The 23,838-nt window shown below is 46.3% G+C and overlaps 1 protein-coding gene across 1 annotated transcript in view; it reads right to left on the reverse strand.

The window, feature by feature from the left end:
* Positions 1–23,838, reverse strand: part of Tmem132c (transmembrane protein 132C) — a 308,851-nt gene that overhangs the window by 37,076 nt on the left and 247,937 nt on the right. Inside the window, exon 4 of the mRNA XM_026784600.1 lies at positions 9,436–9,619. Within this exon, the coding sequence (XP_026640401.1) occupies positions 9,436–9,619 (184 nt within the window). The remainder of the gene's footprint in view (positions 1–9,435; positions 9,620–23,838) is intronic.

Raw genomic sequence — 23,838 nt, forward strand, 5'->3', positions numbered from 1 at the left:
GGCTTACCAGGAATGATCTTAACCTGCGTCTGTCTGGCGTGGGAGAACCATGGCGACTCTCTGACTCAGCTTCTTTCTCCCAGCATCCTGTTCTGTTTTCCCCGCCTACCTAAGGGTTGGCCTATGAAATGGGCCTAGGCAGTTTCTTTATTAATAAGAAATCATTCCCACATCAACAGTACATCCAAAATCATCAACTTACAGACTCTTTTTTTACTCCTTCATTATAATTCAACAAAGTTATCTTCTAAACAAAAGTGGTGAGAAACTTTGAATAACCCATGTCTTAGGTAGGGTTTCTATTGTTGTGAAGAGACACCATGACCATGGCAACTCTGATTAAGGAAAACACTTCACTGGGGATGGCTTACAGTTTAGAGGTTTAGTATACTGTCATCATGGTGGGAAGCATGGTGGCATGTAGACAGACATGGTGCTGTAGAGGTAGCTGAGAGTTCTACATCTTGATCCACAGGCAGCTTGAAGTGTGAGTAACACTGGGCCTGACTTGAGCATCTGAGACCTCAAAGTCCACCCTCGGTGACACACTTCCTCCAACAAGGTCACACCTCCTACTAGCACTAATACTTGTGAGCCTATTGGGACCATTTTCATTCGGATCTTTGACCCCATGAGGTTGGTGGGAGAGGCAGAACTTGCTTTCCTTGGGAATGGACTGGGAGGGCATGGAGGAAGGCAGGTCCAGAGGGAGCTCTGAGGGATGGTGGCAGATCCTTGGAACTTGCACCCTCAGCTTAAATCTTTGCCACCATTGGCAGACAGCAGGGGAGAGCCATCAGAGAACAGCTTCAGGAAGGAGCCGGATTCCGGCTGTGCCCTGGCTTCTCAAAGGTCTCCTGAGAGGCAGAGCCAGCCTCGGAAGTGGTCCAGGGCATTTTTCATCACTGTGCAGCATCTCAGGGAGGCTGCAGGTGGCCTGAGGTTAATGCAGATGAAGCTGGAGGCATGTGTGGGACATGGTGGCAAGGAACTATTTAAAGGGAAGGAGGAATCATCCTACCTGTGTGTTTGGAAGGCAAAGGGAACACTTTTCCATAAAATAAATGAATGTGCTGATTTTGACTTTTTAAAACTCCTTGGCGAAACCCAGAAAGAGGGGGGTAAAAACCCTCTTGTTTCATTTAGACATTCTTGTATTAATTTCTAAGGCAAAATACCAGGCTTAATTCTCATTAAAATCTGTACCCACCTAAGGTTCTCAGAAATAGAATTCCATTACCCATTCTCTTCAGTTTCTACTTTCAAGAAGGCTTGGTGTGCTGGGATTCAGGACAGCAGGGCTTCTGTGCCTCTGAGAACTTCCCCTCCCCCCCCCTCAGGACACAGGGCTTTAGCTTAGCAGCTTGCAGCACACATCCTGTCTGAGGTAATAACCCACAGCCTTGGAAGTGAATTTTAGGTCTGATCCCAACACATGCTGTCAAATCCCCTCTGGAGTAATGGATGGCTTTCATTTCTGTGGACGGCCGCATGCTTTGCCCTCTGGTGTCTGTCAGGACAAGGGTGGTGTGCTTGGGCAACCACGGTGGTAACACTTGGGGAGGGAACTACATATGGCTTATGCACAGGCTTCTTGATTAATCCTGTGGGTTGTTTCTCATTTTTAAAGCTTTACCTTATGTATATGAATGTTCTGCCAGAGTGTCTCTCCCAATCTTCTTTCTAAAGCCCCTTCAGAAAGCGAAAAAGAGAAGGGGCACCCTGAGCCGTAAGCCACTCACAATGGTGTAGAGAAAGCAGAAATGAAAGCCCTTGGTTTGGTGCTAAATCCCAAAGTATTATGAAGATGAATGAGAGGTAAACTGTTTCCATTTAATGAAATTAGGGTGTGTGTGTGTGTGTGTGTGTGTGTGTGTGGTATCTGTTTAATGTATGTTTGGTGTGTCTGTATATGTGTATTTGTCTGTTATAGGTGTGGTGTGTGAGTGTCTGTGTGTGTAGGTGTGTGGTTTGTACATAGGGTGTGTGTGTGTGTGCGTGTGCATGCCTATGCAAGCCTGCATACATGTGTATGTGTGTGTGCCTGTTCTTGTGTTTCTGAGTGTGTGTGTAAGTCAGAGATTGACCTTGGGTGTTATCTTCTATTGCTGTTAATCTTAGTTTTTGAGACAGGGTATCCTTGAACATTGAACTCCCTAATTAGGCTAAGCTGGCTAGCAAGCACGTCCCAGGATCCTCTGTTTCTCCCTCCCCAGTGCTGGTATTACCATTGCATATTGCCATAACCACCTTTTTTTTTAAAAAAAAACATGGATTCTGGGACTATAAACTCAGTATCTGAGTCCATCCTTCCATCTCTTCAAATATCTACCCATCCATCTAATCATCCATCTATCCATCTGTGGTTTGAATGAGAAATGTCCCCCATAGACATGTATTTGAACACTTGGCTCCCCAGTAGGTGGCGCTGTTTAGGGAGGTGGTGGAACCGCTAAGAGCAGTGTTGGGGGCTGTATGTAGCTGAGAATAAGCTTTGAGGGTTCACAGTCTCACCTTATTTCTAGCTCTTTCTCCCATCTTCACGTTTCGTGGTTGAGATGTGATCTCTCAGCCTCCCTCTCTGGCTCCCTACTGCTATGTCTCCCTGACATTATGGGCTTTCCCTCTGGAACCATAAGCCCAAGAAAACTCATTTTCCTTTAAGTCACTTTTGGTTATCACAGCAACAGAAAAGGAACAAATAAATTACCTTCCTCCTATTCCATCACCTAACCATTTACTCATTCAACAGCTCCTCATTAAGTACCTACTGTTTACCAAGCTTTGTTCTAGATGATACAGAGATCCCTTCCTCTCCTGGGGAAATCCAGATACTGAATGCAGAAGTGCAATGCAATACTCTGCAGTCATTCTGTGAGAGAAAAATCTAGGCAGGCTGGGTGACTGGGACATTCTTCTTCTACTACAATTTTAAAAAAGATTTATTTATTTATTTACTTATTTATTATATGTGTATGGTTGTGAGCCACCATGTGGGTGCCTGGAATTGAATTCAGAACCTCTGGAAGAGCAGTCAGTGCTCTTAACTTTGTAAATATTTCAATAATAAACACCTGTCACTGGCTTCGGGGACTTTCCTAGTCCAGGAGAGCCTCAACTCCACATCATTCCATTTTCAAAACTGCAATCTCCAAACAAGGTCAGGTCCACACTTGTGTTGGGAATGAAGAGTTAGGGGGTTGGATTGCAATGGACTCTCTTGGGGGGATGGGATATTCGACCTACTCCCACCAGTTACCTCTGAATGCCACCTGCCAAAGAGCCTGAGATCAGAATTCTGTGAGGGCAGGGCCCTCAGCCTTGGGGGTGCAGTGCAACCAGCCTGGTTCACACAGGTCATTGAGGTGGAGTGATTCTCAACAGAAAGGTCAAGCTGCAGGCCCCATTACACCTGTGCCATGGACCCCTGGTACCCAAACTCAGATCCCTTTAACCAGCCCACTGATTGACAGTTGATTTTCAGTTTGATCTTTTGCAGAGATTATGCTGCACCAAAGAAAGTCCAAGAACAACCCCAAGTTCCCATGGCATGCTCAGGTCAAGGAAAATGACTTCATCTTAAGCCTTATCAGTAAAGGGTGATGATTTGAAACTCATCAAAACTTCAAGGAACTTGGCCAACATCAGAAAATCCAATCAAAATATCTCAGTCATGGAAAGACAATTTCTTGCATCTGCTAAATGGGAGAGCTGTTTTTGTCTAGACAAGACCTAAAAGTTAGGGTTTCTAATTTTAAAAAAAATTGAGACAATGTCCTACTATGTAGCTCTGAGTAGCTTAAAGCTTGCTTTTTAGACTAGGCTGAACTTGAACTCTGAGTACTATGTGGGAGCCCAGATGTGACTCCATTTGGAGTCATTTCTGACTTAAAGAAGTCATTTGAGTTCAAGCTTGCCTGCTCTGCTTTTTCCTATAACCTTGAGGGCTATGAGAGACTTCTGATTTAGCCCGTGAGAAAAGAACACTCTATCTGGTAGAGCATATACTGCTGACGACAAACCTCAGGAACATCAAGATAGAAAGTGAGGCTGCTTCTGGGCAGCAAGCACATGCTGGAGAGGAGGCTGCTCACTCAAGGACAGGAATGGTCTTGTGGTTAGATACTGACTGGCCATCTGTCCTATGCTTTGTTCTGCTTTTGTATATAAGCAAGTTCTGAAATAAACTCGGGGCTGTTTGGCTGTTTCGACATGACCAGACAGACCTCCAGATTCTATCCTGTCTTCTGTTTCTTCTGACTTTCCTTTGGCCTCAAGGATCTCCTATCCGGGAACCCTAGCTGACCTTGTAGGAATGGGCGCATACAGAACTGGGATTAAGGACATATGCCATCATGCCTGGACCTACAGTACTGAGATTAAGGACATATGCCATCATGTTTGGCTCAAAGTAGGGGTATTTTTCTCCCATTAAAATTTTTTTGTAGGGAGACACTTTGGGACAACAGATCCCCTCACACTCATTCAGCCACTGGTAAAGTCCCACCTCTTCTATAAAAGATCTATCCAAGGGGGCAGCCCCACCAGCATGTCAGGTTATATAAAGCAAGGGGTACCTGTTTCCTGCCCACTCCGGGATGGATATAGTGTGGGAGCTCCATGAGGCTCAATGAGTTCTACTGAGAGTCTGTGGTCCTTTATCACCCCCTTTCTCCCGTCACAAGGAAATGCGTCTCACTGAGCCCATACCTGACTTCTGTTCCTGCCTAAATAACTCAGATGAATACTTGGGTTTTTTTGCATAGAAGAAATGATTACCCCCATATATATTTGACAGTCCATGCATTTCTCAGTTTCATGCTACCCACATGGACCTGGCATGTTCTTGGACTTTACTAGACTCTTACCCCAAGCCTGTTGTGGGTATGAGGAGGGTTCCAGGTAGGGAGAGGGTCCCTCAGGGAAAGGATGCTGATTGGAAGGACAGCCTATAGCTGTCTGGAGATGGTGCTGAGCAAGTTGCATTGGAACAGGCTGCTGGGGTTTAACAGTGCCATTCCTTAGAGCAAGCAGCACTGCATGGGATGGACAGGTTCCTTGTCTGCGCTCTTTCAGACCCTCGTGTGCAGCTTGCTCTGTGCTTGGGGGAGACAGACGCTGAGGCCTGATGGTACAGTCTGTGAGTGGCATTCCTGTCCCCAGCTTCCTCTCCGCAATGAAGAAAGGTTTGGGAAGATTTAATGTTGAAGCAAGAACTTTCAAGAGAAGCAAATTCCTCTTTAATAACCCCTGTCAGACCTTTCTGAAGGCTGTTTTCTTTAAGATGAACAGTATCCTGGGAAATTTACTTATTTGCTTTCCCTTTTATGAACATTTATTTTATTTTTATGTATGTGTGTATATTCAGATGTGTGTGGGTGTCCCTTGTGGTCAGAAGAGGATGCTGGATCCCCTGCAGTTGGAGTGACAGGCAGTGGTGAGCCACACACTGTGAGTGTTGAACTGAACCGGGGTCCTCTGCGAGAGCCGCAAGTGCTCTTAACCTCCAAGTCATCTCTCCAGCCCCTACTTGGTATTTTCAAAGACTTAACCAGCTGCCAACAGGCCACAGGGGGCTTTGCTTCAGTGTTTGCTTTTTTTCTCTTTCCCGTTTGAAAATCTTAGCTCAGCCCCTTATTCCCAGATACTTGGGATTCTTTTTCTTTTTTTATTTTATTTATTTATTAAAGATTTCTGTCTCTTCCCCACCACCGTCTCCCATTTCCCTCCCCCTTCCCCAATCAAAGCCCCCTCCCTCGTCAGCCCAAAGAGCAATCAGGGTTCCCTGCCCTGTGGGAAGTCCAAGGACCACCCACCTCCATCCAAGTCTAGTAAGGTGAGCATCCAAACTGCCTAGGCTCCCACAAACCCAGTACGTGCAGTAGGATCAAAAACTCATTGCCATTTCACTTAAAGAAAATGAAGAAAGCTACTTGGGATTCTGAGGAAGGAGGATTCAAGCTGAAGGCTGGAGTAGGTACAGAATGGGTCCAAGGCCAATCTGGGCAACCTGAGACCCTGCCTCAAAATAAAAACAATGGGGTTGTAGCTCAGTGGTAGGGAGGGTGCAGAGTATACATGAGGTCATAGGTTCAATCCCATTATTAAAAAAATAAAGTTTCTCATCTTTGAGTCTATCTACAGTTCTGTTCCTACTTACTGTCAATAAAGATTATTTTTTTGGGGGAGGGCTAGTTATAAATTTACTTAATCTTGTTTTACTTAAAAACACTTCCAGATATGCTTATCCCCTTTCTTCATAAATAAATGAATCCCCAAAACATTATGCTACTTAAAAATGCCCATGCCACACTTGATCTTAGCCAAAAGGCTGGGTGGTAGTGGTGTATGCCTATAATCCCAGCACTTGGTAGGCAGAGACAGGTGGATCTCTGTGAGTTCAAGGCCAACCTGGTCTACAGAGTGAGTTCTAGGATAGGCTCCAAAGCTACAGAGAAACCCTGTCTCAAAAACAGGAATAACAACAAAATGCCCATGCCCAAACCTACTTCTTAAGGGTCTCTGAGCCATTTTATCTATAGCCTTTTCATTAGCACCGAGTCTTATATAATTTTCGAAGCAAGGGCTGGTCTGGAACTCGGAATCCTCATGCTTCAGTGGAATACTGGGATTATAGGTGTGCACACCCACATCCCACTGACAACTGTTCCTAGTTCTCGATGCTGTGTCCACAGCTGAAGTCAAGTCCTGTATTCCAGGCAAGCCCAATACTGGCAAACACCCAAGCCTAGGGTCACACAGAAGCTGCATGCATGCTGGCCCTATAGATATGTCACTGCCAGCAACCGTGGCATGAAGCCAATCTGGATTCTCCTGGGCTAACTTGCAGACAAAAGGATTTGGGGTGTGACACAAGGAGTGATTCCTACTTGTCTTAAAAGCACCGTAAAAATACAATCGCCACAATAATGACATCTCATTTCAAGGAGTACGTACGTGTTGACAATGGTCTGTAATAATATCTTACATCCTTATAATGGTTTTGCTTTTCAAAGTATTTGAATGTCTTATCTTTCTGAAATAGGCAGGGTAGGAATTGGGCACTTATGTTTCATAATGGATGTTGGCATGAATTCTAGGACACAGATCTGCAATTTTTTTCCCCTGAAGGGCCACATAGTAAATATTTAAGGTTTTTTTTTTTTTTGAGCATGAAAGCAAAACAGTTTAAAATGTAGTCTTGAAAATGGAGTCAAGGTCAGGCTTCAGGTGGAGGGTTACTTGAGATTATGGTACACATTCAAAGTCGAGAACAAACCATGTGTGGTAGTGCACACCCATAATATCAAGACTATGGAGTCTGAGGCAGGGAGATTGAGACTTTGAAGTGAATCTGGGTTATACAATGAGTTCAAAATCAGCTGATCTTCCTAATGAGACTCTTGTCAACTGTGTACAAGGCCTGGAGTTAGTCTACAGCATCCAAAATACAATATTACAAGCAATTATTCTCCACCTTCTCTCCACATTAGCAAATGTGGCAGACAACACATGGGATGATGTCTGTTGTGTCTGGCTAGTATCTCTCACCTTACAGTGAGAGTCAGATTTTCCCATGATGCACCTTGCCTGCCTATTCTGCGTCTGACTGTATACTCGCCTAGGGTGATGCGGCTTTAGGCCTGGCAAGCAGAGTGTAGCATCCACTTTGACTTTGATGAATGGCTGAAAAGGAGCACATAGCCATGCCAGGCCAATGCTTCTAAAGATTTATTCATTTTTTATTTTCTTAAATTGTATGTATATGTGTTCTGTGTGCATATATGTGCACATTTAAGTACAGTACCTTCAGAGTCCATAAGAGGGCGTCAGATGCCTTGATCTGGAGTTACAAGCAATGAGAGCTAGGAACTGAACTTGGGGCCTCTGAAAGAGCTGAATAAGCCTGCTTAATTACGGAGTCATCTCTCTAGACCAATGGTTCTAAACCAGAGCTTCTCCAGGCAGCTTGTTGAGTGATTGGCTGTGAAGGTCTCACTCTTCCTTCTGGGACAACACCATTATGGTCCTTTCAGGGGTTATCTGATGATATGGGCCCGGAGCACCCAGGGTGTGGTCTGCAGACAGCACTAATGACCCTTCCTAGGAAGTCTTAAAAGACTCCAGATAGATCTAAAGCAAGGTGCACTCGCAGGTGTTTGAGAAACACTTTAAGTTGAGTTTGTCTCCCATGTATACTGAAGAATCCTGATCAATTCATTTCCCATAATATCTTTTTTAAAATTTATTTATTATGTATACAGTGTTCTGGGCACCAGATCTCATTATAGATGGGTGTGATCCGTCATGTGGTTGCTGGGAATTGAACTCAGAACCTCCGGAACAGCAGTCAGTTCTCTTAACCTCTGAGCCATCTCTCCAGCCCCTCTTATTAATTAAATAGGATGCTTGCTGATAAGAGCTCATCAATGAGAGTGACAGGAGCCCAGCATGTAATTTGCAATACAACCCTGTCACTGGTGGGATGAAGACGCGCTAGGTTCTGTGATTCTAATGTATTCTGCTGACATTTTGACTACTGAGAGCCTAGTCTGTGGTCCAAGGGAAGTGGGATGAAGCAATTGCCTCCTTCAGGAAGGGGGCAGGGAGGAGTTGGGAATACCTCTCAGGGGCCGCATGACACAGGGTCCCCTTCTGTCTTTCTACTGCTATAATAAAAAAACACAACCTGGGGCAGAAAGGACTTAAATGGCTGACACTTCCAGGTAACAAACCATCATGGGGGGAAGTCAAGGCAGGGACTCAAGCAGCTTGTCGTGAGTCACATTCACAGTCCAGAGCAGAGAGGAGAATGTTCATCCATGCTGCCTGCTTGCCCATGTACAGCCCACTTTTTCCAGGACTCTTACACAGTCCATGAAACTGTGCTACCCGCATCCAGGATGGGTCTTTCTGCCTCAACTGAACATCAAGACAATCTCCCACAGACAAGTCCATGGGCCAACATGGCTTAGACAATTCTTCATTAAGACCCAATTCTCGGGTGATTGTTGGTTGTGTCAAGTTGGCAGTTAAAACTAGCCAGCACACGTGCCATTCACATAATGCCATATAATCAAGATAGCTAGTGGACTCAGGTCTCTGAGATTTGCAGTCACTTATTGCCACAGCCTCGCCCAGCCCAGCTCACCCTGACCAGGACACAAGGTAGCCTAAATTTTGTATATAGATAGGAGCATGAAAAAGAGAACTGAAGTGGTTTAAATTAGAAGTAAGCAACAAGGACTTTTGGTATGCAGACGTGGCTCATCTGAGAAGCTTAGCTAATAAAAGGTAATGTTGCCACTTCCAAGGTAGAGGAAGATGGAGTTGCTTATACATAAAGTCACTGCAGCGATGACCTGGAAAAGAGGAAGTATGCAGGGGCACTGTTTATCAGTAGGATGCAAGGGCCGTCATGACATCATGACTTACCATAGCGAGGGGGACAATGGCGACCAGGTCCTTCTGGCTGATGAAGATCTCAGACACAGCGATGTCTGTGGTCCCCTTCCTGGGGTACTCCACCTGCCATGTGATGGGCTGTGTCCCGGAGAGGCTGCTGAAACTGGCGATTTCAAAATTCATCTGCATGACCTCGTTGAATAGATTGCCGCTTCTGGAAGGGAATGAAAGGAAATGGCCTTAATATGATGATGCTATTTGACGGCTCCTTCTCTCCCTTTACCTCCAACCCCACAATTGTGCTCAGAATCAGAGGATGGAAAGACCACCTCTCCAAGACAGCTCCAGGCACTTGAAGCATGATGTCACTTTCAAGTTAGAGAGTGGGGGGCTAGGATAGAGCAGCACCCACAAGCCATGGACCTAAACTGAAATTCTTATATACTGGGCACTGATCAGTGTGTGGAGGGGTGGGGTCTTCGAGTTGTTTTTGAGACAAGGGCTCACTTCATCGCCATGGCTATCCCAGAGCTCACTCTGTAGACCAGGCTGGCCTTAAAACTTGTAGAAATCTCCTGTCTTGATTTCCTGAGTTCTAGGATAGTATGGCAAGGTAACACTTGTTTTTGTTTTTATTTAGTAGGATTAAATTCCAAAAACATGCTCAGGTGGGGAATCACAATAATACATACTTTTAAAACTGACCCACGGATTTGGGATGTAGCTCTAGTGGTAGAGTGCTTGCTGGCATGCACAAAACCCCTGGTTCGATCCCCAGCACTGGATCTACTAGGCATGTTGGTGCACACCTGTAATCCCAGGTCTTAGGAAGTTGAAGCAGGTAAATGGGAGTTCAAGGTCATCCTGGTTACACTCTGATTTCAAGGCTAACCTCAGATACATGAAATCTTGTCTTTTTTTTAAAGGTGATATAATCCCTTCCCCCAATTAACAAACTCCAGCGGTGATATGGACTCTGCCATGCATGAGCCTTATTCATCCAGCTCTGTAGTTCATACCCTTACTCAGAATCTGACTCCCTCAGATGTCCCCTTCTCTGCTTGTTGCTGGAAGACAGAGACAAAGAAAAGGAGTCAGTTCATCCTGTGGTCAGCGCTTTTCTGCTTTCTCTGAGATCTGCCTTGAGGAGGCCAAGAGCCCCTGCCTAATTGGGTGTGTGGTGATACTGGAGAGAGAGGAGAGAGAGAGAGAGAGAGAGAGAGAGAGAGAGAGAGAGAGAGAGAGAGAGAGAATTAAACATGCAGGCAATCCCAGAGAGTGCCAGGAACCACTGCTTGATAAAAATCAATGGTGTGAATTTACAGATGTAACTCTTGAAAGAAAATTTCAAAATTGGCTCAAAATAAAGTAGTTACTCCAAAGTAAATAAATCCCCTCCAGTAGTCACAGCAAATTTCAGACCATTGGAAACCCAATTTTCCAAGCCTCTTGTCCATTGGACTCGCCTGTAAGAAAACGGAGCCAACGAATGAGCTAAACGCCAAAGGGACTTTAGCTTCCCAGCCTGGGGGTGGGGGGAGAGATTTGAGTACCTATATCATAGTCATCATGGGCAGCTCAGTGCCCGTGGAAGCAAATAGACTCCAAAATGAAAAAATGAAATTCTGAATGGGGAAGCTTTCCCAGGAGAACAGCCTAGTCTGGTTCGGGCTGTATTTTACCCATTTTGTTTCAAGTGCTGTCTTGAACAGAAACGGAAACATCTCTTTCCCAGGCTGCCCACGGAAACGGCTTTCCAATGAGCTCTCCATGGTGCTGACGAGTATGGATTTGAGCCTGAGTTGACTTGAGAAGTGGGGACTGAACAGTGAGCAGGATAGGAGGAGAGAAAGAAATGGAGGCATGACGGGCAAAAGCGGGAAGAAGGGGGTGCAAAGCTAGAATCCTAGGAAAACCAGCTCTTGAGAAATCTATGCCTCACATTCAAACACACACACACTGCTGTCTTGATCGGTTGTGCCAGTGGCTCCCATTCAGGGTACCGAAGGGGGTATCTGATCAGCTGAGATCCAACACGCTAGCACAGAGCAAGGACCTGGCCTCCCCTGCTGTTGCCTACAGTTAATACAAAAGACAGAATTCAGAACCCGAGACATAAGGGTAGCATAAGGGAGGGAGAGGCTTAGGAAATCTGTCCTGTGGAAGAAGGCAGCACACTTGGATTTGACTCTAGAAATAAGCAAACCATGGGGTGAAGAGATGGCTCAGTAGTTAAGAGCATTGACTGATCTTTCAGAAGGCCTGGGTTCAGTCCCAAGCATCCACATGTCCGTTCTCAACCATCTGCTCCAGGGGACCTGATACCTAATCTTTTGGTCTCTGTGGGCACCGGGTACATACATGGTGTGTATAGACATATGCAGGCAAAACACTCATATATATATAATAAATATTTAAAAAAATAGGGCTAGGCCGGGCGATGGTGGCGCACGCCTTTAATCCCAGCACTCGGGAGGCAGAGGCAGGCAGATCTCTGTGAGTTCGAGACCAGCCTGGTCTACAGAGCTAGTTCCAGGACAGGCTCCAAAGCCACAGAGAAACCCTGTCTCGAAAAACAAAAACAAAAAAAAAAAATAGGGCTAGAGGGATGACTTGGTCAGTAAAGTGCTTGCCACACAAGTACGGACACTGGATCCCTGGAACCCATGTAGAACAGCTAGCTAGCTGTAGTGGCATATGCTCAGCATTCCAGTGATTGGGAGACAGACAGAGGAGAGTCCTCATGGGTAACTGAATAGGGAGTCTTACAACTGCCTGTAACTCTGGTTCCAGAGGATCTCTGTCCTGGTCGTCATGGGCACTTACATACATGTGCAAGTACACATAAACACACATATAAACATGTGCACAATTAAAATAAAATAAATCTGTAGAAACTGAAGAGATGATTCAGAGGTTCGGAGCATGCGATATTTTTTTTTTTCCCAGAGGACCTGAGTTTCATACTCGAGACTCCTACCAGGCAATTTATAACTAACTATAACTCAAGTTCCAGGGATTCAGATGTCTCTGACCTCCTTAAACACCCATACTAACATATCCATACCACCCTGCCACACACAGAGAGAACTAAAAAAAAATAAATGTTTAAATAAAAGCAACAACAAAATAAAATGGGCAGCATCCTGATGAATGACAGTGGAGACTGTCCTCTGGTTTCCATATGCATACATGTGCACACCCATCTGCACATATGTCTATAACACACACACACAAACACACACACACACACACACACACACACACACACACACACACACTGAACCAAGCAGACAAGTGGCCTTTACTTCTATCTAGTACTCCAAAGCCTAAAACCCTGCAGGGGCAGGTAGTTACATGGGGAGGCAAACGAAAGAAAGAGAGTCGTCCCCTGCATATTATGTAGATGACAATGACTTTGCATAAGGTATCTGAAACCTAGAAAGGAACCCGAGTTTTTGCAGACTGCAACCCCACCAATAGTTTAACTACCTGAGAAGTTGGGAGAGAAGCAATGGATTCTCAAAGTCTACTCTCCACAAAGATAATGACAATGTTAGGTGTGGACACTCAGAATCATGACAGTCACAGACGGTCAAGGTTAGACATTGCAGCTGTGCACAGAAAGCTTTCTCCGTGGGCACCAGCCTCCCCACTCCTGTCCTCTCCCCGTCTTGGTGTTTTCGCTGAGACAGGATAGGGAGATGTTCTAACCACAGGTTCTAGAAGCAGACATGTGGCTGCCTGAACTATGGCTTCACTATGGATTGAAGGGACAGCTTAGGTAAGATACTTAACACATTAGCTCTCAACCTAGGGGACTGGAGTGAGCCAGCCGAGGAGCTGTACACAGATTCTGACACCTGTGCTTGTCCATTAAGAGTTGTTGGTTTTACTGGGTGGGGCTTGGACACAGAGTCATGAGGATCTCAGATGACTCGAATGTGCCATTCACGCTCAGGGTGAGTCTTCTCTTGTCAGTAAAACCTCTACGAAAATGTCCTCACGGATGCATCCAGAGATGTGTCTCGCGTGTGATTCTGAGTCCGCTCAAGTTAACCATCACCGGGACTGAAGAGAGACACCAAGTGCAATGACAGCAAATTGGTACCTGAAGTTAAGCTCGGCATAGGCATTTCTCGAGCCAACCTTCCGTGCCTGTGGATGCGACCCACAGTCCTTTCATCTCCCCAGTTCTGACAACAGGACCCCTCGCTTCTCTGTTTCCTCAACCTCTTTCTCCTTCCTTTTCTTGGAATACCCCACCTTGGCCACAGGTGTGCTTCTTCTAATTCAGGCTGTTGACAATTATCTCCCATGAGGGCAATTACTTCCCACAGTGTCTCTTATCACCCTGCTCCCCACAGCCCATTCTCTCATGTCACTGAACCCCTGATGCTCGGGATTCACCCTTCATTTACATGGCCACACAGCCCAGTATGCATTTCTCTGCACTGGGCAGTTCACCAGTTCATGCTCCCTAGCCGCGGTGGCCTGGTGTTCTTCCATTACCTTCAAATGACACGTGGCCATGCTGGCCTATGGGACGTACGCAGTCAATGTTTGCTGAACAAATAAGAGATGAGCGACGCCTCCAAGAACCTGGCTTCCTGATAGTCACACTTTCCCTTCCAGTTGTCAGGTTAATATTCATTTCTACTCAGGAGGGGGAGAGTCTCCATTTTGTTAGAACGGAGGATGGGGGCATGCTTCAAAGCTATCAGCCTTTCCAGAAGGGCTGAACCCATTCCAAGAAAAAAAAAAAAAAAGAAGTAAAAATCAGAGTCTGTTGGAGCCCTTCCAGAGAAGACATGCTCTGAGGTCCACTCCTAAAACTTTGCATTTTCCAAATATCACAGAGGACAGACGCTGGATCCACTCCAAAGCCTGCTATTGAATTTTACGCCTGCTAAGCTCTGCTAAGTACATAATGAGGACTCTGAATTAACTATGCAAAAGTGTAATTTACAGTTAATGTTTGTAATTGATGAGTTGCGGGTCTCTGTGGCAGCACTAACTGCTGAGACGAAAGGGCCCTGAGGGGGACGAAGGCAAGTTTTTTAGTTCTGGAACAGAAGGCTTCCTCTACCCATGCGCTCTCCAGTCATCCATCCGTCAAGCCCTTAGGAAGCACATTCCTGCCAGGCACCCATTGGAAACACTCAGAAGCTGAGTGTTGGAAACACTTCGGAGTCACTGTAGCTGGCAGTGGGCGGGAGAGCGCCTCCGAGACCTCCCAGACTCCTACTGTCCACTCCCCAGTCACTTGGCTAAAGACACAGAGAAGAGCGGTCCAACCAATGCATATTAGCAAGCCCTGGGGCTCCTTTCTTGTCCCAGGATTCACTTTGTTGGCATTCAGTGTAGTGACATTTTCCAAGCAGCAGGAACTCAACTAGGGCTGAGAAGTATGGTGGTTTGAACTGTCCCCACCCCCATCTCCCAGACACTTGGTTCTGAGCAGGAGATACTGTTGGGTGGGGAGGGTCTTGAGACTTTTGGGAGGCAGGTCCTCACCTGAGGAAGTGGATTTTGGGGGTGGTAAGTCTTGAGGTTGATAGCCTGACCCTGCGTTTTGTCTGGTCATTGTTTGTTGATTGACAGCCCGATGGAAAGAGCTGCCCCAAGCTCCCACAGCAAAACAGCCCCTGCTCTGCCTTGTAAGCATTAGCCATGGAAAATAACCAGGGGCTTCAGCGCTGTGTGTTAACACCCAGCACGGTGCTCATATCTACCCACCTCCTAACCTGGCAGCAACCGGCTTGTACACTGAAATTTGGCCAAGTAACTTTGGGAAGAAGTCTCTGCTTCCCTAGTCTCCTGGAAGCCACAGCATACTCCCTCAGCTATAAACATCCGGTGCTCAGACACCGGGGTGCCCAGCTTTCTAGGCATCAGACACCTTAAACAAATGTCCTCCACCAGACCCTGCATGAGAATCAGGTAAGGGAATAAAAGAGGCAGCAGATGAAAAAATAGTGCGGAATCCAATGATATTCCTCACTCTGCTTTGCTGACCATTGGGATCTCCCTAAAAGCAATGTTCACTGGGACAGCAGCCCCTCCCTTGGGGCACCTCACCCAGAGCCTAGTGTCCCCAGAGCAGCTTCTAATGGGGAGAGATAGGAAGCCGGGAAGCTGCCGTTGCTTAGCTGAGGCTCTCCAGTGGGACTTCCAATTTAGAAAAAGCCTTTCTTAGGTGTCTTGGAAGCAGCTGGAATGGAGGAAAAAAGAGGCTGAAATGAACCACATCCTTTGAGAAATCAGTTTAAAGGCTGTAATTTTGGCTTAGAGTAAACTCTGTTTAGGGGACTCCTAGTCGGCAGGCTGTGGGGAATTGGATAATACTGTGTTCACACTGGAGATGGGAAACATCATCCTGCTGAAAAATGGTTTTGGTCCCAGGGTCCTCCTCATGCTGAAGTGTGACAAAACAACCATGACAGCTGGGTCTTTGCGCTCTCCCTGTCTGGGAGGGACAGCAGCGGTGGGTCTTCTAGGTGCTGGGCTGGGAGGTCTCTGGCTCCCTTCATCTGCAACAGGCAGTGTGTATTCCCTGAAGAAAGATGAATTGTACATCTGCAATGTGCGATGAGACAGAGCAGCAGCAAATCTGATGGCTGTTTCTCAGAGTCTGTGCGCGATGGAGGCTTACTTACTGACGGCAGACCAGCTAGCCACAGTAATGGCCTCCTGAGCACAGGTCCTGTACAAGGACCCTTCTGCCTGGCCTTTCCAGCCTCAGGGGCTGCTGGGAAGGGGTAACACCATGCAGGAAGGGAAAATCGAGGCAAAGGGGGATCTCCAGGCCCTGCAGAGGCACCAGAGCCTGTAATGACAGGCTTCGGTTCACACCTGACCTCACTGCCTCTCCTGTCTTGTTTTCTTAACTGGTCTCAGAATAATCTTTAGGATTAGAGAAAGGACCCTCCCATATCTTTAATGCTTTGGTATCATCGTGGGAACCTGGGCTCTGACTCCACCAGATAGGCAGGGCAGGGTGGGAGACACAGTGAAATAAAGACAGAGAGAGGCAGAGAGAGGCAGAGAGAGAGAGAGAGAGAGAGAGAGAGAGAGAGAGAGAGAGAGAGAGAGAGAGAGAGAGTCAGTCAGAGTCCTTGGAGAAGGCGCCTTGTCTACAGCTACTTCCTATGGTTTTCTTTCTGCGTCCTGGCTACCAGAGTGTGAGCCACGTTGCACCACATGCCCTGCCATCGTGAGAGCCATCTTCATCTCACACCCAGAGTGACAGAGCCCGCTGAACATAGACCAAAGCCTCTGAAACGATGAGCCAAAATAACGGCTCTCTCCCTGGACTCCTATCTTGGGTATTGCATTGCAGTGATGAGGAACTGAATGCTACAATTCTTTTCCCTTAGTGTGCGTGCACGAAGTCTGGGGTTGAAACGAAGAGCACTGACTTCAACTTGGGGTCCCCAGGTCCTTGGCTCCACTTCTTTCCCACTGCTTTTAATTTCTGCACCTCAGCTGAACAGCAGCTCCTAAGCAGGGGTTCAGGGGAGCAGTAATATCCAGGCAGGGAAAGGGGGTCCCTTTAATGTAGCAAGTGTGAACCCAAAGGTATGGCCTCAAGGACAGGAACTGGGTTCAGCTGCAGCTAATTTGAACCAAGAAGAACAAACAAAGGCAAAGACGCATAGCGTGGGCTTCAGGCTACTTCCTTCTCTCTCAGGGACATGACTTCATGTGGCTTTTAAGAGACACATGCCTCCACCAGCAGCTTGGCAGCCTAATCAATATTTGCCTCAGTTTATTTTGAAAAAGTGCAGGTTGGGGCTTCACAAAAGAAAAAGAGAAAGGAGAAAGATGGAGTTGACGTGGAGGTTAAGCCTCACACATCACTCAGGAGTAGTTAAGTATCCGTGGCAGAGTGGTGGTTTGATTTGTTTATGTAATAGTGGAAAAGTACAAGCCCGAATCCCATTTCTCCCTGTAGCTAATAGTCACTTTTAACCGTAGCAGAACAAAATTCTGGTCTTTGCAAAGTAGGTCACAGATTGCTAAATATATTCTACTAAATATAGCTTTCTAATATGTATTGTGTACTTATAAAAGCTGTATTTATATAAATACATACCATAAATCACATGTAAGCATGTAGCATATATTTACTATGTATGGTGCTAGCAGATATATTTGGCTATGGTAATTATTTAGCATTTTTTGACATTTCAAACACTCACACGGTAACAAACAAAACTGCAAACACCACACAAAACAAGAGGCTGAGAATTAAGCTTCCCTCCTACTCCCAACATCACATTTCTTAAATCTTCTTATGGAGCTTCCCAGAGGTCGGCTTTGCATTTGCAAACCCATCCTTCTTACTGTCTTTGCATGTGTGTGCATGCCTGTGTGTGCCTATGTTTTAAGTGTGCAGGAGCCTCGGTGTCTCCTTTAATTGCTCAAAACGGTAGGGTAGGGTCTCTCACTGAAGTAGGGGCTCGATTCAGCTAGTTTACGGAGTCAGCTTACTCCCAGGGATGCCCTGGGCCTACCTCCCAGCTTTTAATATGCGTACTAGGACCTCAAACTCTGGCCATCATGTTTTATACACTGAGCCATCCTCCTGGCTTATAAATATATTCCGTATAGCTTTATTTTTAACATTAGTCATGTATTTATTTGTGTGAGAATGTGTGTCTATGTGCTTGTGTGCTCCCCCCCCCCACCTGCCCCGTGTATTGTTGGTGCATGCCACAGCACATGTGGGAGTCAGCTCTCTCCACTGTGTGGGTCCTGGGGATCAAACTCATGTCAACAGGAACGGTGGAAAGCAGCCTTGCCTACTGAGCCATCTTACCAGACCCTCTTCTGTAACTTGATGGGGGAGAGTCTTCTGTTTTGTGTTAATTTCATTGGTGAAATAAAGAGACTGCCTTGGCCCTGATAGGACAGAAAATTAGGTAGGTGGAGTAGACAGACAGAATGCTGGGAGAAAGAAGCCGAGTCAAGCAGTCGCCATGATTCTCCCACTCCAGACAGACACGGGTTAGGATCTTTCCTGGTAAGCCACACTTTGTGGGGCTACACACATTATTAGAAATGAGTTAAAGCAAGATGTGACAGCTAGCCAGTAAGAGGCTAGAGCTAATGGGCCAAGCAGTATTTAAAAGAATACAGTTTCCATGTAATTATTTCAGGGTATAAAGCTAGCCGGGCGGGCGGGCGGGTGCCAGGAACGTAGTCTGCCACTCTCTCACAAGAGTAACTCTTTATTTTTAATTGTAAGGAAATACACTTGGCCTAATTTTCTGTGGGATCCACCCGCAAGCTCTGCGGTGCACACACTGAGCCCAGCCAAAGTCCTGCACACGTGGTGAGGTGCGTAGCTCCCACAAGTCCATTTCCACAGCTCCCGCCAACTTGCATAACTGCTGTTCCTCCCTCAGTCTCTGGTGCCCACCCTCTGCTTCCTGTCTCTGAGTCCAGCGCCCTGGGGATCTACCACAAGTGACACCCAAGGCATTGCTCCTTGGGTGTGAGATACGATCCCCGAGGTTCACCCATGCTGTACTATCCGTCTACCCTTCACTCTCAGAGGGTTACCTGCCACACACACCCCTCCATACTTTGTTTCTTTTCCTATTTTACAATGCTTCTTGGACAAATTTCCAGACCAGTGGATATAGACATCTCATTTCAGATGACTGTATATTATTCCACTTAATAGAAGTGTCAGAGTGTGTCTGACCTGTGCCTTGACAAGCTTGTCTGAAGATACATATGGAGACATTGCAAGGCGTGCTTCCACGAAGAGGTCGTAGGTCGTAGGGTTTGGACATGTGAAATTTCATATTGTGAAAATGACATCCACAGAGTGGGCACCAACTTACAACGCCAAGAGGGTGCACCAAGCAACTCTCACATTTGCCTTCTCTTGGCATCAAGAAGTTCGACGTTTCAACTGGGTCTGCCTTGGGCCTCTCCTTTTGGTTATCAGACTATTAAGATGATGGACCTCCAGAAATTGGAGTCCCCTAGGAACCTTCTGGGAGAAGAATAAGTTGAAGCCCTTGGGACAGCCAGAAGAGGAATTTGTTTTCTGGAAAAAGATTGACAGACTGACAGCTGTCCTTCTAGAAAACCCTGAAGCTGGGACCCTGATGGGCAGGAACCACACCTCGAAGACTGCTTGGTTATGAGTATCTACTGCTTTTTATTTAAGCCCCAATCTCATGTCTGATGTTCTGATCATGACTAGGTGGGGAGGGGTGGTTGGATCTCTTTGTTCCTTGTCTCAGTGTGACCACACTGAAGAAATATCCCTTTTATGCTTAAAAATGATTAGACTTTTAATTGTCTTATCAAGGATAGGTAGGTAGGTGAACCTGGCTTGTTGCAGCACAGGCTATGACCCTAAGTCCTGTAATGAAGTGACCACAGCCTATGGGACTCTGGTCATCTCCCAGCAACATGCATGAAGACTGTGAATTAGGTCTTGTCTTCATTGTGGCCCTCAGTGGGCCATATCTCCTGGGTTCAGGTCTTGCTTCCTGCTGCCCTGGATGGAGGTAGTGTAAAGGGTAAGGGGGGCAATTCCATTGCATTTTAGGAAGGTAGCCTCACACCACTTGAGGCTGCCATGGTGGGATATGTGGAAGGTCATGGTAGAAAGATGCGGCTAGCTCAGCAAGGTGAGCCCCCATCACCCTGTCTGTCTCCCACCCAGCACAGCTAACCACAGTCTACCCACCACAGAAATGAGGCCATCTTGGACATGCTGCCATGGAGCTGATGGCACATAGAGCAATAGGCATAGGTCCGGCTCTGTCTGAGCCTAAGACAGAACTGTTACAAGCATGGAGAACTGGGTGAAGCGACATGGTGGGATTGCCTGTCATACAGCAATTGTTAGTTCCATAAACGATCCTCAATAGGAAAGCTTAGAAACAAGGAAAACCACCTTAGCCTCTAGAGTCAGGATTAGATGGTGAGAAAGACTGTGCAGTTAGTTTTACATCAACTATGACACAAGCTGGAGCCATCTGAGAGGAGGGACACTCAATTAACAAAATGTCTCCATAAGATCTGGGTGGACAACCGTGCATCAGACAAAGGACTGATCTCCAAAATATATAAAGAACTCAAGAAATTAGATATTAAAATTCTAAATAACCCAATTAAAAAGTGGCATACTGAACTAAACAGAGAATTCTCATCAGAAGAATTTCAAATGGCCAAAAGATACTTAAGGATATGATCTTTGTCCTTAGCTATCAGGGAGATTCAAATCAAAACAACCTCGAGATAGCATCTTACACCTGTCAGAATGGCTAAGATCAAAACCACTAATGAGACCTTATGTTGGAGAGGTTGTGGAGCAAGGGGAACACTCATCCATTGCTGGTGGGAATGCAAACTTGTGCTACCACTTTGGAAATCAGTGTGGTGGTTCCTCAGAAAACTGGGAATCAACCTACCTCAGGAAACAGCAATTCCACTCTTGGAAATATATCCAAAAGATGCTCAATCATACTACAAGAGCATTTGTTCAACTATGTTCATAGCAGCATTGTTTGCAATAGCTAGGACATGGAAAAAACCCAGATACCCCTCAACTGAAGAATGGATAAAGAAAGTGTGGCACATCTACATATTAGAGTACTACTCAGCAGTAAAAAATAATGACATCATGAATTTTGCATGAAAATGGATGGAATTAGAAAACATCATCCTGGATAAGGTAACCCAGACCCCCAAAAATGAATATGGTATGTACTCACTCATAAGTGGATACTAGTCATAAACAAAGGACAACAAGCCTATAGCTCAGGATCCTAGAGAAATCAAGTAATAAGGTGAACCCAAAGAAAAACATATATAGACCCACCTGGAAATTGGAATTAGACAAAAATTTGGGAGCGGGGGGGTTGGAGGGTGAGGGGGGAGAAGGTGGGGAGGAGAACTTGAGGGAATGGGATGGTCAAGATGGAGGAAGGACAGATATGAGAGCAAGGAAAGAGATATGGAGTTAGCAAGAAACCTAGCTCTAGAAAAATGCCCAAGAACCCCCAGGGATGAAGCCAGCTGAGACCCTAAGCAATAGAGGAGAGGGTGTCTGAACTGGCCTTACCTTGTAGTCAGACTGATGATTATCTTAAATGTCACCATAGAACCTTCATCCAACAACAGATGGGGAACAGAGGTAATGACCCACATCGGAGCACTGGACTGAGCTCCCAAGATCCAGTTGAAGAGTGGAGGGAGTGAGAGTATGAGCAAGGAATTCAAGACCATGAGGGGGTCATCCACTGAGATAGTTTGCTTGAGTTAATGGGAGCTCACCAACTCCAACTGGACTGGGAGTGAATGAGCATGGGAACAACCAAGCTCCCCCAAAGGGGATTGACAGCTGGGGCAGACTGAGGGGCCACTGATAGTGACACTGGGATGTGTCTACTGCATATACCAGCTTCATGGGATCCTATTCTCTTTGGATGCAAACCTTGCTCAACCTAGACATAGTAGGGAGGGCCTTGGACTTTCCACGGGGGGGTGCATGGCACTCCCTTCAGGTTGGAGGGCTAGGGGGAGGGTCTGTGGAGGGAGAGGGAGTGGACTGGGAGGAGGGGAGGCAGTGGGAATTTGGATTGATATTTTTTTAAGTAATAAAAAAGGAAAAAAGACCTGGGTGGAGGGCATTTTCTTAATTGGTGATTAACAGGGGAGGACACAGTCCATTGTGGGTGGTGTCACACCTGGGTTGTGGTCTTGAGCGCTTTAAGAAAGCGGGCTGAAGGATGGCTCAGGGGTAAGAGTACTGGCTACTCTTTCAAAGGTCCTGAGTTCGATTCCCACAACCATTTGGTGGCTCACAACCATCTGTAATGAGATATGTTGCCCTCTTTTGGCCTGCAGGCATACATGCAGGCAGAACACTGTATACATATACATAATAAATAAATCTTTATTTATTATGTATTCAATATTCTGTCTGTGTGTATGCTGCAGGCCAGAAGAGGGCACCAAACCCCATTACAGATGGTTGTGAGCCACCATGTGGTTGCTGGGAATTGAACTCAGGACCTTTGGAAGAGCAGGCAATGCTCTTAACCTCTGAGCCATCTCTCCAGCCCCCATAAATAAATCTTAAAAAAAAAAAAGAAAGCAGGTTGAGCAAGCCAATTGCAGCATCTCTCCATGGCCTCTTCATCAGCTCCTGCCTCCAGATCCCTGCCATGTTTGAGTTCTTCAATGATGGACCATGGTGCAGAAGTATAAGCTAAAACAAAAAACAAAAACAAAAAACCCTTTTTTCCCCAACTTGCTTTTGGTCATGGCATTTTGTCATAGCTACAAAAACCCTAACCTAAGAAAGACTCAAAAGAAAGACTCACGGAAAAATATACAAAGGGCAAACAAGACAGATACAGAAAGAATATGGGTCAAGGAGAAGGGGTGACTCTTCTCTGCTAGGTCATCCCCCGGCCTTCACATTCATCTGCAAGTGTATGTGCAAAAACCTGCACGCATGTGCCGAAACATTCCCCACATTCTCATACATGTTCGTCTCTCTTCCTCACGCCTAACCTGTCCCGGCTGGGAGTCTGCATGAAGGATGTGCCTTTTCATGCTTCAGTTCGTGCTTAGCTCCCCCCGTTTCCCAGTCTTTGCTCGGTGGCATAAAACGGTCAGCTATACATCACAGCACATTCGTCTCTCTGGGTGCACGAGTCAAACATCTGCTTTCTCCATCCACTCCTTTATAGTCTGGCACCATGCGAATGCCCTGAACCATCACCCTTACACCGATACCGTAAAGAACGGATGAGAAGTCGGCAAATTCGACATCAGCTGCCTGGCTCTGAAATACGCTCCAGCTGGGTTTCAAATGCATCTAATATCCCAGCCTGTCATTATAATGGCCAGCTCTGCATTTTAAAGAGTAGGAAACAGGTTCTGATTCATGGAGCCTGGGGCTTTGTAACCGCTGGGATGAGAATTGATCGTCTTCAAAGGGAAGTCAAAGTGAGCTGTGAAGTATTGGGGAGCCCACTGATGCCATGTGACCTTCACCAGTGATGTGCAATGCGCTTTTTCTCCCAGTGATGGAGGCAGAGGCGGGTGAGGGCCTTGCTGCTGATCCATGCCACGTATTTAAGGGGTCACTGTATTTAGGAGGGCACCGTGATTTGCAAATTAAACATTACTTTGGTTAATGTATACTTTAGGATGAGGAGGAGGAGGAAGAGGAGGAAGAGGAAGGAGAAGAGGAGAGTGAAGAGGGAGAGGATGGTGAGAAGGGGATAAGGGTGAGGAGGTAGAGGAGAAAAAGAAGGCTGAGGAGAAAGGAGGAAGGTGAGGAAGGAAGAGAAGGGAGAGGAGGAAGGAAGAAGGGAGAGGAGGAAGGAGAAGGAGAGAGATGAGGGAGAGGAGGAAGAGGAAGAGGAGGAGGGTGAGGAGGGAGAG

The sequence above is a fragment of the Microtus ochrogaster genome, chromosome 2 (genome assembly GCF_000317375.1).
Source record: "Microtus ochrogaster isolate Prairie Vole_2 chromosome 2, MicOch1.0, whole genome shotgun sequence".
NCBI classification, from domain to species: Eukaryota; Metazoa; Chordata; class Mammalia; order Rodentia; family Cricetidae; genus Microtus; species Microtus ochrogaster.